The 13,461-nt window shown below is 59.2% G+C and overlaps 3 protein-coding genes across 4 annotated transcripts in view; all 3 read right to left on the minus strand.

The window, feature by feature from the left end:
- The window catches only part of ARHGAP4 (Rho GTPase activating protein 4), a 16,496-nt gene extending 16,133 nt beyond the window's left edge, over nucleotides 1-363 (minus strand). For both annotated transcript variants that reach the window (XM_039866950.1, XM_039866951.1), the window contains exon 1: nucleotides 220-363. In XM_039866950.1, the coding sequence (XP_039722884.1) occupies nucleotides 220-286 (67 nt within the window). In that variant the 5' untranslated portion in view covers nucleotides 287-363. The remainder of the gene's footprint in view (nucleotides 1-219) is intronic.
- A 3,293-nt stretch (nucleotides 364-3,656) lies between these two features.
- NAA10 (N-alpha-acetyltransferase 10, NatA catalytic subunit) lies at nucleotides 3,657-8,687 on the minus strand. Its single transcript, XM_039866985.1, is given in 9 exon segments — nucleotides 3,657-4,498; nucleotides 5,184-5,253; nucleotides 5,255-5,266; nucleotides 6,437-6,481; nucleotides 6,681-6,796; nucleotides 6,883-6,928; nucleotides 7,734-7,792; nucleotides 8,146-8,244; nucleotides 8,667-8,687. Coding segments are annotated over 9 exon segments (705 nt in total). The 3' UTR covers nucleotides 3,657-4,261.
- A 398-nt stretch (nucleotides 8,688-9,085) lies between these two features.
- On the minus strand, nucleotides 9,086-13,164 carry LOC120605908 (N-acylglucosamine 2-epimerase-like). Its single transcript, XM_039866992.1, has 5 exons — nucleotides 13,061-13,164; nucleotides 12,516-12,691; nucleotides 11,722-11,853; nucleotides 9,327-9,414; nucleotides 9,086-9,237 (listed from the first exon to the last, which is right to left on the minus strand). Exons 3-5 carry the CDS (start codon nucleotides 11,839-11,841, stop codon nucleotides 9,104-9,106), a joined length of 342 nt encoding a protein of 113 aa, XP_039722926.1. The 5' UTR covers nucleotides 11,842-11,853; nucleotides 12,516-12,691; nucleotides 13,061-13,164; the 3' UTR covers nucleotides 9,086-9,103.
- Between the last annotated feature and the right edge of the window lie 297 nt (nucleotides 13,165-13,461).

Raw genomic sequence — 13,461 nt, forward strand, 5'->3', positions numbered from 1 at the left:
TGAGATCAAAGGCGGGGGGTGGGGGGCAGGGACAGTCGGCGGTTGAGACCAAAGGGGCTGGGAGAAGCGGGCGGGGGGCTTAGGCTCCCTCCCCCAAGGCCTCCTCCCGTCGCTGGCGGAGGGTAGCGGGTCCGAGGCCAGCAGCGGGATCTGGGGACTCCCCTGCAGCCTTGGGGTCTCCGCGCGGAGCCGGGCCGGGAGCGCCCATCGCCCTCTCACCTTTAACTTGCGTCTCATACTCGGCCTGCAGCCCCCGCTCCCGGCGCAGCTTCCCGTGCGCGGCCATGGCGGCCGGGCGGCCGCGCCGTCGAGCCCCGCTGCTCCCACGCGGCCTCGAACGGCTGGGCGCTGGGACCTGGGGCTCTGCAGCCAGCACCAGCGCCGGCCCCGCCCCGCCCCGCCCCACCCCCAGCGGGGCCCCGGGGCGGGGCGGACCCGGCCCGGCGCTGCCCGCGAGGGGCTCCTGTAGGGGTCTCACTGCACCCGGCCTTGCCTCCCTTCCCGCGCGGCGCTGGGCGACACCTGGGCTGCCTTATGCCCAAAGCTCCCGCTGCCAAGCAGCCAGGGCCCCTTGTGAGAGCCCCCAAAATGCCCAGCAAGCTGGCACCCTCTGGCTGCCGGCCCCCCACCTCCAGAATGCTGTCTGGCTACCACTGCCAGGCAGCACCCTTCACAGCATGGTCATTGGCCCTCGATGACAGTGGGCGGTGACACCGGAGCTGCTCCAGACCCTGGACCTGCTTCCCCCAGATCCCTAAGACATCGGATGGGGCCCACCCTTCCGAAGTCACGGCCCTGAGCCATAAGTGCAAGGAGCCTGGAGAACCGGGTGGGAAGTTCCCTGGGGGTGGGCGGGGGGCAAGGAAGGTCAGCGCGGAGAACAGAACCTTTGCAGTTGTTCCCTCCAGACTCCCTTGTGAGGGGACAGCAGTGTTAAGCCAAGGTTCCCCTTCTGCTCCACCCTATCGGAGGAACAAGCCTCGTTTCCCCATAGGTGGTTACCACTTCCTGCTGCCGGAAGAGACTCTTCTGTCCCCTTTCCCTTGCAGCTTGCACCTGCCCTGTCCTAGGCCTGGGGGTGGGGTGGGGGGGACAGCCTTCCTCCTGCCCCTTCAGAGCAAGGCCTTAAGTCTGGGGACCTCCCTTCTCCAGGGGTACTGGAGTCTCCCTCCACTACTCTACCAACTCAAAGCCACAGGGCAACACCTTTTCTCCAGGAAATTGGGAAGGCAGGATGCAGGTGGCAGGTGACAAGCCAGATTATACAACTGTCTTCAGTTGATTTGGGAGGGAAATCCCTGGGGTCTGCATGGGGACAGAGGTGAGGCAGGTAGGCTCCGGGCTTCTGCCCAGGGCGGCAGGCCTATAGGCACTACCGCAAAGGGTCCAGGCCTGTGTGTGCCTGGATGTCAAAGTCAGGCTCCGTGCATATGTGAGTACACGTGACCTCGACCTGCAGCTCTTCGGGAGGGAGGGGAGGCTGAGCGGGCACTCCCCGCCTTTCAACTATAAGCAATTCTCTCGCCCAGAAGGGGAAAACATACCTCCTGAGCTTGCTGCCCCTGCCCCCCAGGACCAAGGCCCTTCTCTAAGATGCTATGTATGCCTGGCGCCTCAGGCTGGAAGGCCCGGGGGCTGGCTAGACCTCAGCAGGCCCAGGACCTAGGCTACCAGTAGCTGATCTCAGCTCTACCAGTTTGAGTCCTCCAGCAAGGCGGCAAGCCTCCTGCCCCTTCCTGCAGCACAGAAGGGAGCACGCATCCCCGAACCTGGTCCTGTGTCAGGAACCCCCTCATCAGCTAACCCCAACGTACCTTGCCCCCTACCCCCCATCTGAGCCCTGACTGGTCCCCAAAGGTCCCTCGCCCATCCAAGAGCCTGACACAGAGATCAAGCACACAGGAAACTGCTGCACTTGCCTCAGGCCCTACTTTCAAATGCTCTTCATCCTTTTCTGACTCCGGAAATACTGACACGATGAGCCACCCAGACACTGCTTTAAAACCTCAAGTAATTAGCTCTGGCTTTTAGGACACTTGTTTGGCATTCAAGGCCTTACTGCTTGCTCTACCCTCAGCTCCACCTTCTCATTCAAAGAATCCAAAATCCCATTATTCCCCAGAAGGTGAGGACCAGACCTACAAGACCTCGCTGAACCTGTGGACACTTGATCCTGAAGGGTGACAGCAGGGCCGATGTGGTCAGGTCTGCTGCATGGATGGACCAGAGGGGAGATGAGATCAGTGGGGAGGTTGTGACAGTCGCCCGGGTCAGAGTGAGAATAGATGACAGCATGAATTGGGCAGTGAGGCCTCTTTTATTTTCCTGCAAGTCGGCTTTCTAGAAGTTTAGCAATGGGGACTTCAGAGGTCAATGTTATGCACCTCTGTGTACAGGTTCATCCCCTGCGGAGACGTCCCTGGCGCCCAGCCCCAGCCACACGGCGACGGGGCAGGGGAGTCCGCTTTTTCCTCCCTCAGCCTTCCATCCTCCGTTCGGCTAGCAGGCAGAGGAGCAGCCCCTCCCAGAAGCGGGTGCTGCAGAGGCGGGGGAAGTGCTGGGCCCCAAGGGCCAGTCGGGCCTGCGGCTTCCCCTCCTTCCCCCTCCTTCCCCCTCCCCCTCCTTCCTCCCCTCCCCCCCTTCCCTCCGCAGTTCCCACCTCCGCCCAGGAAATCCAACCGCCTGGGGGCGGCCGAGCGTCAACGGCCCGCTGGGGACGCAGGGCACCGAGGGCAAAGGGCGGACCGGGTCCCCGTGCGCCGGGCGAGCGAGGGCGGGGTGGGAGGCAGGGCGCCGCGGAAGCCACCGCGGGCTCCCTCCCGCCGGCGCTGGGGCGTGGCCCAAGCAGCGCTCAGGCACGCCCGCCGCCGCCGCCGCCGCCGCCGCCGCCGCCGCCAGACCAATCCCGCCGCCTGGGAACCAAGCCGGCAGCGGCTTACAAACCGGAAGAGACTGACGTCTGGCGCGGAGGGCGGGGCGGGGCGAGGCTCCGCCTCCGACCACGGCGGAATCGCGGCTTGAGACAATCAGAACACAGCCTCGCCGGAGCGGGGGACTAAGCGGACGTGCGCAGGCGCACTTCCCCGGCTCCCCGCCCCAGCCTTTAGTCGCAGCTTCCTCCGCCGCCTGTTGGTCACGTGTCAGGCGCCAACCAAAGAGAACCGAGCTCAAGGCTCCGGTGGCCGGGCTTTCAGCCTGGCGTGGGAGCAGCGTGCCATCTGCAGCAGCGGCGGCAGCAGCAGCAGCAGCAGCAGCAGCGGCATAAAATACAATGACAGCTCAGGAGTGCTGAGCTTCCCTGGGAGGTGGGCAGCCCAGACAGCCCGCTCAGGAACTAGGAGCAGCAGGTGGTGGCGCGGCAGCCAGAGGGAAGGGCACAGGAGCAAATTTGAGGTTTATAGTGAAGCCACGAAAAGCGGAGGGCTTACATTCTGCAGGAAATGTTATGCATTTGTCAGAACCCATAGAATGTACAACACAAAAGGGAAACGTAAACCCTGGACTATAGTTAGCAATAATGTATCAATATTAGCTCACCAATTGTAACAAATGCAATACTTGATGTAAAATGTTAATAATAGGGGAAACAGTGGGGAGCGGGGTAGAGGGAGTACATGGGAACTCTATCTGCTCAGGTCTGTAAACCTAAAACTATATGAAAAATAAAGTCTATTTAATTTTCAAATTAAGGCTTCGGTTAGGGCGTAGATTCAAGGGGTATTATGGTGGTCCAACATACAGGACCTTTTGGATGGCAGGGGAGGGAGGAATCAAGGACAGCTGCCAGGACTCGAGCAACCGGCTAGCTGGTTGGGACAGTACCCAGATAGGACGGACATCAGTTGATAAGCCCAATGAGCAGTCAGACTTAGGCATGTAGAGCCCAGCAAGGCAGAGGCAGAGCGGGGCTCAGAAGGCAGAGCATCTTCCCCCAAGGTAGGGATGGCTCCCAGAACTCCAGGGTCTCCCTCCCTGGGGCCCAAAGATGCTGAAAGCCGTCAGACTTGAGAGCCCCACCTCCAAAGCCCAGACAGAGCTCTTTCCCTTTCACTTGGGCTCTGTAGGGCGTGCTGTGCCAAAATGCCATGAGGTCCACATCCATAGGGACACAGAGGGGCCTGAGAGAGGCACGCCCCCCACATGTGCACACTCCCACACACAAACCCCCCAAGGCCGCTGGGTGAAGTTTATTGTGAAACTTCCAAGGGTGAGGATGGGATGGGCAGGCCGGGGCGGAGGGAGGAGCACTTGAAGGCTGGTTCTAGGAGGCCGAGTCAGAGGCTTCTGAGCTGTCCTTGACGTCAGTGCTCTCTGTGGTCTCGCTGACCTCGCTGAGGTCCTTGCTGTCACCACCGCTATCCTCGGCAGCCAGGCCCTTCTCCTCACGACAGGCCTCTCCCGAGCTTGGAAGTGAGTTGCCCTTGCTCTCCGCCTTGTTCTCGATGGAGCCCAGCACCGTGTGCCTGCCCTTTTCCTTCAGCTCCAAGTGCCGCCTCAGCTGCCGCCAGGAGCCCAGATAGAGTGGGAGAAAGGAGATAGGACCTAAGTCTCCACACCAGTAGGCCCCCTCCTGCTGCTCAAGGATGCCCGTGCCTGTCACTTGCTGGGGGCGGGGAGCACAATGTGAGGCAGCAGGACAGGGTAGGGAACACAGGGCTGCGTCGGGTTGAGCTCCGGCTCTGCCCTCTGGGACTGCCGTCTCTCCTGTCGAGGGCGGGTGCTCATGCCTCCCCCACACGGGCTGCCTCAGGACCTGGACTTTCTCCTCAGACCTGTTTTGTCCCACCCATGAGCCTTGGGGCAGGCCGTGGCTGTCGCCGGGTCCCCACTGCTATCCTGGGGCCCTTGTTCTCAGCGCTTCCAGGGGTCTCCTCCCTTGCCTCTCACATCACGCCTCGGGGTGGCACAGGGAATCTTGAGCCACCGTGGCTTCCTTTGGAGCCCTGCCACGGCCCAGCTCCCCACCTGACAGCTGAAGAAACAGGTAATGAGGGCCATGGCTCCCAGCAACGTAGCCACAGGGCTGGCACCTGGTCCGTGTCGCCTCTAGCCATCGCAGGCCTCCTGCTGTCTCGGGGCCCCTGGGAGCTTTACCTTCCCTGCCGCAGGGCCTCCCCTGCTTGCCTTGCTTTTCTTTATCTGCGGGGACTGTGGCCGTGGCCCTGACCCCACCGGACTCTTACCTCTTCGGCCATCTGGGTGAGATCCCGCTTCATCGCATACGCATCTTCTCCATCTGCATAGTATTTGGCCCACCTCACTGATCCTGTGGGCAGGGGTGGAGCAGGACGCCCGGGTCAGGGGATGACCCGGATCAGCTTTTCCCCAGGCTTCCAGCATGCTGGGTGGGGCAGAGTGTCGCTCACTCCCCCCCCCCTCAAGGACCCTTTTTGGAGTCCTCCCAGCCTCATCTCCCAGCCACCCCAGGGTCTGCCACGGTCCTGCGTCCCTAGCCTGGTTACCAAGATCTGTTTCTGTGGTTTCTTGTGAGCTGAGCCCTGAATTTAGCCGTCCCCTTCCCTCCCTGCCCTGCTCCCTGTCACTTGTTGGGCACGCACAGCAGGCTCCTGTGCCTAGCGATCGGAACCAGGGAGGAGGTGGGGCTGCGGCCTCTGTTTCTGACAGTCATTGCCAGGCGGCACGGCCCCTGGCCCGAGCAGCTCAGGGGCTGAGCCTTCGCTGGAGATGTGCATGCAGGATTCAATGGCCTAGGATGGCCCTGCCAGCCCTAAACCCCTGGAAATGAGTACCGGAGGCATCGGCATCTGGGTCAAGGGCCCTTCACAAAGTCCCTTCTCATCCCCCACCGAACAGGCTGAGTGCTATCTCAGTGGGTCCTCCACGGACAGCCCACCCCAACCTCGCTTTCAAGCGGCTTTCATCACGGACTACTGGGTGTGTCAGTTCCCTGCCAGGCTCTCTCTGTCCCGTGCTGGGCACACAGAGACTCCCGCATCCCCAAGTGGACTTGCCCTCATCCACCAGGATACCCGGGGCTTTAGATCCCTCCGCTCCTCGTGCTGACGGCACATCCTCCCTGGACATGCTTAGGTTTCTGTAGCACCATATTCTTTCTCTGGTCCCACTCAGATGCTTCTAGGCACCTGGCCACTCTGAGTCCTGCTCCTCAGCTTCTGCTCATGTCCTGGGCCCTCATCTCTATTCCTGAGCCTTTGCTGAAAAGCCTGTGTGCTCTTCATCATGCTGCTTTCGCCGACCCCCAGCCAGCGTCGAGCAATCTCTCCTCCACCCAGCAAGATGCACCGCACGTCCTCCAGCATCAGAGCACGCCTCGAGCAGATGGCAGCAGGTCGGCCTGCTCCCCATCTCTGCTGCCCATGCCCCCTGCCTGGAAGGCAGCTCAGCCCATCTCAGCACCTGGATGAGCCAGACCTGCGACAACCCCACTCCGTTAGAAGAATCTAGATCTACTTACTGAAAGTTGAGGGTGTTGGAATAGAGGTGCAGGGCGGCCCGGTTACTGCAGGAGAATAAGGCACTGCTGAGCTGCACAGACTGGGCCAGGCAGGGACAGCACGTCCAGGTCCTGCCCCTCTTCCTAGTCCCCCCGCTCCCCACTAATCCCACTTCCCGGATCTCCAAAATCCAGGGCACCCCAGGACCTGCATCGAGACAGCATCTCCTCCCTACCGCCCCTTCCCTTGGCCCTGGGCTTCCACCTCTTCCTGACGTGCAGAGAGACGTATTTGGCATTGAAGTTCTCGATCATGGCTCGGGACGCCTGGTCCATCAGCTTCTGAGCCAGGCCGAGGCGCCGGTGGGAACGCTTCACAGCCTAGTGGGAGAAAGGTGAGACCTCGAGGGCTGCCCCAAGTGACCCCTACTTCCACTCCCACCAGAGCCCGGGTGGGCCCTACGCACCAGTGAGGTGATGTGTCCATGGGGCACGTCGTCGGGGTCTTCCTCCCTAGAGCAAGAAGAAAGCAGAGATGCTAGCAGATGCGGCCACCGCCTGCTGCACGTGGCAGGAGCGCAAACCCCTCTGATTGACCCCAAAGACCCTCCCAGACCGGGGCTGGGAGAGAGCTGGGACTCTCAAAACCCCACGCAGCAGCCAAAAGACATGTGTAGTGTCGGCGGAATAGAATGGAATGTCGTTCAGTGACATAAAGAAACACGCTAGCAAGACACGAAAAGACACGGCGGAATCGTATATACACATTACTAAGTGAAAGAAGCCGGTGTGAAAAGGATACATGTGTATGATTCCAACTATGACATTCTGGAAATGGCAGAACTCTGGACACAGTAGAAAGATCAGTGGTTGCCAGGGGGAAGGAGAGGGAGGGATGAATAGGCAGAGCATGAAGAATTCCTAGGCCAGCGAAACTATTCTGTATGATACTGTAATAGTGGACATGTGTCATTTGACATTCGTGTAAACCCATCAAAGGTATGACTCCAAGAGTAAATCCTAATGGGAACTACAGAGTTTTAAAATGTAGCAACATTGATTCATCCATTGTAAAAACTATAACGCAAGACATTATCGATGGAGGGAATTAGTGGGGAGAGGGGAGGGGGTATATGGGAACTTTCTGTACTTTCCACCCATTCTCGGCTGTAACCAAAAACTGGAACTAAACAAGAGTCGATTAACTTAAAAACAAAAAAACCCAGGCAGCAGCCACCAGACATGTGCGCGAGCTGGGTGCCCCCCACCCCCCCTCCAGCCCCACACCAGGTTTCTCTCTCTCTGCTTGGTAACTCACATTTTGGCCAGGACGTACCCCACAATCTTCCCATTCTCATCCTCGGCGATGTAAGAGAGCTGGGTGACAGGGAGGAGAAAGAAACCAAAAAAATGACTTCCTGTCAGGGCCGAGGAGCCCTTAGAGGATATGGGGTCCCAACCGCCCGCCTCTCGCTGTGTGCATGACAGACAAGTCCGTCAGTCAAGTGGTGAGTTCAGTGACAGCTCCTGACCTCTAGGCCAAGTGGCTTGGTTTCCCCACACCACACTGTTCCCCTGTCGTTCGCTGGGGAGAGGACAGACACAGGTGAGAATCCTGCCCCTCCCTTGGCCCAGTTCTATGCCCCCCAGCCCAGCTGAAAGCCCCGCCCGCTCCCCCCGGAACCGACGCCTGGTGTCCCCTTTTGTCCCCAGATCCCCCTGCTGCCCACCTGGGGCCAGGAGAGGCCGTGGTAGAAGTAGTATTTCATCTGGTAGTTCTCTGGCAGGCACAGGAGGTTGCAGTGCTGCATGTTCATTAGGTCCTCTGGCTGCGGGAGGGGGGGCAGTAGAATGCGGTGAGGCCAGGGGCTGAGGTGACTAAGCAGGCCTGGGTCCTGTCAGAAGCCTGCTCGCTGTCTGTCTCCTCACCGACCCCCCCCCGCAGGGCTGGGCAGGCCTGTGACTGTCTGTCTGTACAGAGGCCTGGTGCAAAATTCGTCTGTTCCCGGAATGAACGTGGGTGCCAGGGGGCTCCCGGAGACCGTCCAGATGGGCCCCGACATCCCGCAAAGACGGATTTCACAGCCCCGGCCCCATCTTCGGGTAGGTCCAGCCCCACGGGCACGGTGGCCTTCACCTCCCCGCGCCCGGCGGCTGGCCCGGGGATCGCCGGACCCCTCGGGAGCATGCGCACGCGGCCACTGGGCCCGCACCCACGCGGCGCGGACAGCCTCCCGCCCCGGCCCCTCACCCTTGCATTGCGGATGTTCATAACGGCGGCGGGGCTCGCGGCTCCCAGCGGGTCGTGAACGCGCAGTCAGCTGCCGCCGCGCTCCGAAGTGACGCCGGGGCGGCCGGGCCGGGGTTGGGGCTAGGGCTGGGGCTGGCTGGGGCTGGGAGATTGGGGCTGGACTGCGGGTGGCGGGCTCTGAGGGCGGTGGAAGGGCGGTGCCGGACCGGCCACCGGCCAGTGCGCCGCCGGACCCGTTTTCGCGACCGCTCGGCCAATGCGCGGGCCGGGGGGGCCGGGGCCCCGGGACTGTCGGCGGGATGAGGCCAGGCGGGCGCGGGGCGCTCTGGAGCCGGGGCGGAACTGTCGGCGGGCGGGGATGGTCCCGCGCGCGGCGAGGAAGTGCCCTCCCGCGACCCCACAGACACGCGCACGCGGGCGGTGGAGCAGGCTCAGCTTTATTCCGCGCGTCTGCGGGCGGGGACGGCGGGCGGGGACTGGGCGCCGGGGGCCCGGACAGGGACGAGGCGGTTCAGTAGGGCGCCCAGCATCTCCTCGCACATGGCAAGGCACCGCGGCACGTGGAAGCAGCCTGCGGGGAGAGGCGAGACGGCGAGTTGGGAGGGCCGGGGGCAGCCGAATGCCTGAAGCCCCTGCGGCCCCGCCCTGTCCCCCACTCACCTTTGAAAGGACCCCCCTTGATGGTGAGGGCGACCGTCCCCTCTCGGTTTAGGTAGCCAAACCATTCCCCGTACTCGGGATCGCGAAACTAGAATAACAATGACAGTGACAGCTAGACAGTGACAGGTCTGCAGGAGCCGCCCAGATTCGACAGGCTGGGGAAGGGGCGTTCACCGTCCCGGCTACCCGGGGTCAGAGCCTGGGTGGACCCCAGATAACGTGGCTCCAGAATCAGTGCTCCTAAACGCGATACCGCGTCATGGACAAAGATAAATTCGAGGGGCTTTCCCGTCTCCGCTTTCTGCCCGGTGGTGGGGGCGTGCGAGTCCGCAGCTGGATACCCTACTGGGGACAGGGGCCGCAGGCTGTGGGATGAAATACTGCAAGATGGATGAAAAAGAGCCGTGCCTGGGGATGATAGAAGCGTTCTGTATCTTGATTGTGCTTGTGGTTACACAGATGTATAGACATGGTCAAGTCTTAGTGAACTGAGCGCTCAAGATGGATACATTTTAAGAGTATATAAATTGTACTTCAACAACATTGATTTAAATTAAGAAATATACGCCTGGTGGAGATGCTGACCTGTCATGTAATTTGGTAACAAATTCCTCCCTTGATCTGACTCCTGTCTTGCTCACCACAGGTCCTAAATGCACCTCCCCCTCCCTCGGAGCCACCTGAAGCCTGCCCCTGCCCAGCTACACTGTTGATCCTTCCGCATTCCTGCCTTTTCTCCTGCTCGCATCCCATTGGTCACCTGTCAGCTTGTCAATTCCTTCCAGACACCCCAGGATGGACCTCATAGTCCTGGCCAATGCCCTTCTCTTTCCTCCCCCAATGGAGACTTCAGTGGGGTCCTTTCTTGGAAGGATCGTACAGAAAATCAATGACGCTGAAGTCCACTACGAAAATATCTTTTTTAAATTGGGGCGCATGAGTTGGAGTATTCTTCGTAGGGGGTAAAGCTAGTTCTGTATCTATTCGTTCTACCTTTCTAGCAACACCGTTTGTGTCCTTATTTTTCGACTACTCGATCTGACATGGGAAGATAACAAAGAATTTAACTGTTTTCCTGTCCAGTGTTTCTGTGGATGTCTGAATGTTTACTTTTTGTACTCTATTATGTTGGTTAGTGCGTAATGATTTACCTGTTGACGTAACTTTTTAAATTGTTCAATGCCATCCCCATCTCTTTAAAATGTATTCCTTAAATTTCACTCTATGCGGTTAAAACCGGTGGTTTCTAACACGTGCTCTTTATGAATTCATTCAATACTAAGATATATTCTCAGGTCTCATGACTCCCGAGTTTAGAAGTAGTGACGAGCATGTGCAATACCTGGAGATGCCTCTCTAAATGCAACGTGACACGAACATATTTGAGATTTCTACTGGTGACAGAGTCGGCCACTGCTAAGTCACTGTCTCCACTCGTAATGGAAGTAAATGCTGGATTTCAGTTAGAGCTTAGTGCAAATTAAAGATGTAATTTTCTCTCAGGCTTCGAAGCCCACAGACCCCACAATAAGACACCCTGCTACAGTCCCTCCCATTCTGGAGTTTACTGGTGGAGTGAGTTGTGGCTTTAGAAATGCATCAGGAATCTTCATTCACCACCAGGCTCAGCACCCAAGGGGCCCCCTTTCCAGTAGCTGGTACAGCTTATCACTCTGCTCATGGCACTTTGGCCTCTGGGGCCCCACGCTTCCTTCCTACTTTGCAGCTGACTCTTGACTCCTTTGCCGGGCCCTCCTGTTCCCAATTCTGTACTCAATAGTTCACTTTGTCTCCTAGCTCCCAGTTATCATCTATATTCTCATGACACTCAGACAACTGTGACCCAGACCTCTCCCGCTTGACCAGCCTCAGATCCGTCTGCCCAGGCCAGGCCCCCATCCTCGCTGGCTGCAATGAAAGCTCCGACCTCTTGTCTCCCCGCTGTTGCCCTGTGCCCTGCAGCCTCCCATCCAGGACCCAGTAATGCCTAAATCAGACAAGGTGATGACTCTGTGCAGAGCACCCCCTGCCATCCTTCGTTTCCTCCCACAGCCCCCCGACCTTGTTTTATTTTCCATAACTCTTACCGTCATCCGTATGTTCGCTTGTTTACTTGTTTATAGTCTCCCTCCACCAAAACATGAGCTCCAGGGGAGCAGGGACCACTTTGTTGACTGAACAGAGAGCATTGGGGCCAGACCTCCGGGAACTCTCACATCAGCTGAGGGACCACGCCCAGTGAGGGTGAGGGTGAGCCTCCCCATCCCTGCCCAGCCTCCTCTCACAGCCCAGGAAAGCCTGGCCCCGGCCTGCCTGGGGAGGAATGGCTGCCTGCCTTCTCCTCCACACCCTTGCTGAGCTCATAGAGAAATGTAGACCAGGAAGCAGCAGTTACCTGGCGGAAGGTGTACTCGGCCACCTGGTAGAAGAGACGCAGCAAGGTAGGGTCTCCACTGTCACTGTAGCCCATGAGGAAGGCAATCATGGCTTCACTGTGTGGCCACCAGAGCTTCATGGCCCATTCCAGCTGAAAGCAGAGCAGAGACAGGTGTCCGAGAGCCGTGGGTCCCACTCTCCACTGCCCCTCTCAGCAGGAAAGTCGCCTCATCTTTCAGGTCCTGGCTCAGACTACATCTGACTCAAGCACTTGGAGTTTAATGATGGGATGAATGTCTCCGGGGGCGTCTAAATGGGACCCGGAATGGGACTTGCTTCCTAACCCAGTGCCCCTTCAGGCAGCCGCTTCCCAAGAGCGAGTGTGGGGCAGACTTCCCTTTAGCCCTGGAACTGAAACCATGTCTATCTTGTCAGTCTGTCTAAAGACCTTTGCACACTCAGCTTCTGCCAGTGGCAGAGTCAGCCAACCTTTACCGATCTCAGCAGGATCAAGGCACACAGGCAGCAGATCTAAGGAAGCAAATCTGCTCCCACCAGCGACACCTTAAAACCGCCCAGAGAGCCTTTCAAAGATGAAGGGGACAGACATGTGTCTCTGCATCGGCATTGTCCGTGCTCCCTAATGGTCTCCCTATGCATGCGAGTCTGAGGACCCCTGGCTTAGAAGTCAAGAGCTTACCACTGGGGTCACACCGGGCAAATTCACTGCTCTGACTCCCAGGTCCCCTTCTATGAAATGGGTGATGAAGCTTTGAACTGGTTAGTATCCTGTGGCCCTGGGCACATCCCTACCTGGGTGGGGCACAGGCCATCAGCATCCTGGAAGTAGAAGAGGCCTCCATGGTCAGGGTCCCATCCAGAGCGGAAAGGCAACAACAGGAACTTGTCAACAACATGGGCTCGAAGTTCAGGGTCACCTTTCCGGATGGCGTGACGGAGCAGGAACCATCCGGCTTCCAGAGCGTGACCTGGTGAAGGCTCGGGGTAAGGCAGGCAGCGGATCCTTCCCCAGGCAGACGGGCTTAAGCCCTTGCATTGACCACGGTGCGTCCCTTCCTCCCTCCCTAACAGTGGGAGCTGCTCTGAGCTCCCCCACCCACTCAACAGCCATTCCCATGCAGAAAGCTTTGCCCTCCCGGTCCATCCCAGACTTGGTCTCCTGCCGCTGATGCCCCAGCCTGGGTGGCCTGTCCCTCCCCCTTCTCTGTCTGGTCCTTGGCTGGCAGATGGTGGAAGGAGGAAAGCAGTCTCAAGGCGCTCCCCATATCCGAAGCCCGGAACCCCAAGCTGAGCGCTTCCCTCCTCCTGGGCAGCCCCCAGTCCACCCAGCCCCTCACCTGGGTTTTGGTGTCTTCCCAGGCAACCAGAAAGTTCCTCGCCACCTTCTGACACATTCTCCAGCACAGCCTGCCCATCCCTCTGCCGGGGGACGAGCAGGAGAAAGTAATTCTGCCTTTAGCCCCAGACATCCAACCAGAAGGACCTTCCCTCCATCCCTCTATAATGTGCAAGCTTGAGCAAACCTGGCTCAGAGGGGTGTCTGAGCAGGGGCCGATTCATTCCCAAGAGCCCAGATGGGTTTCGAACCCCTGCTTTGGACCTGGGCTCCCCAGAGTGGGAAGGGTGAAACATTGAAGGAGGACTGAGATTGGGTGAGCTGGGCTGCCCGCAGAGACCTGGAAGGACTTAGGTCTGACGGGGTATCCCGCTCTCTGATGCGCCTGGGGCTCTGGCACCC

The sequence above is a fragment of the Pteropus medius genome, unplaced genomic scaffold (assembly GCF_902729225.1).
Source record: "Pteropus medius unplaced genomic scaffold, Ma_sr-lr_union100, whole genome shotgun sequence".
Lineage (NCBI taxonomy): Eukaryota > Metazoa > Chordata > Mammalia > Chiroptera > Pteropodidae > Pteropus > Pteropus medius.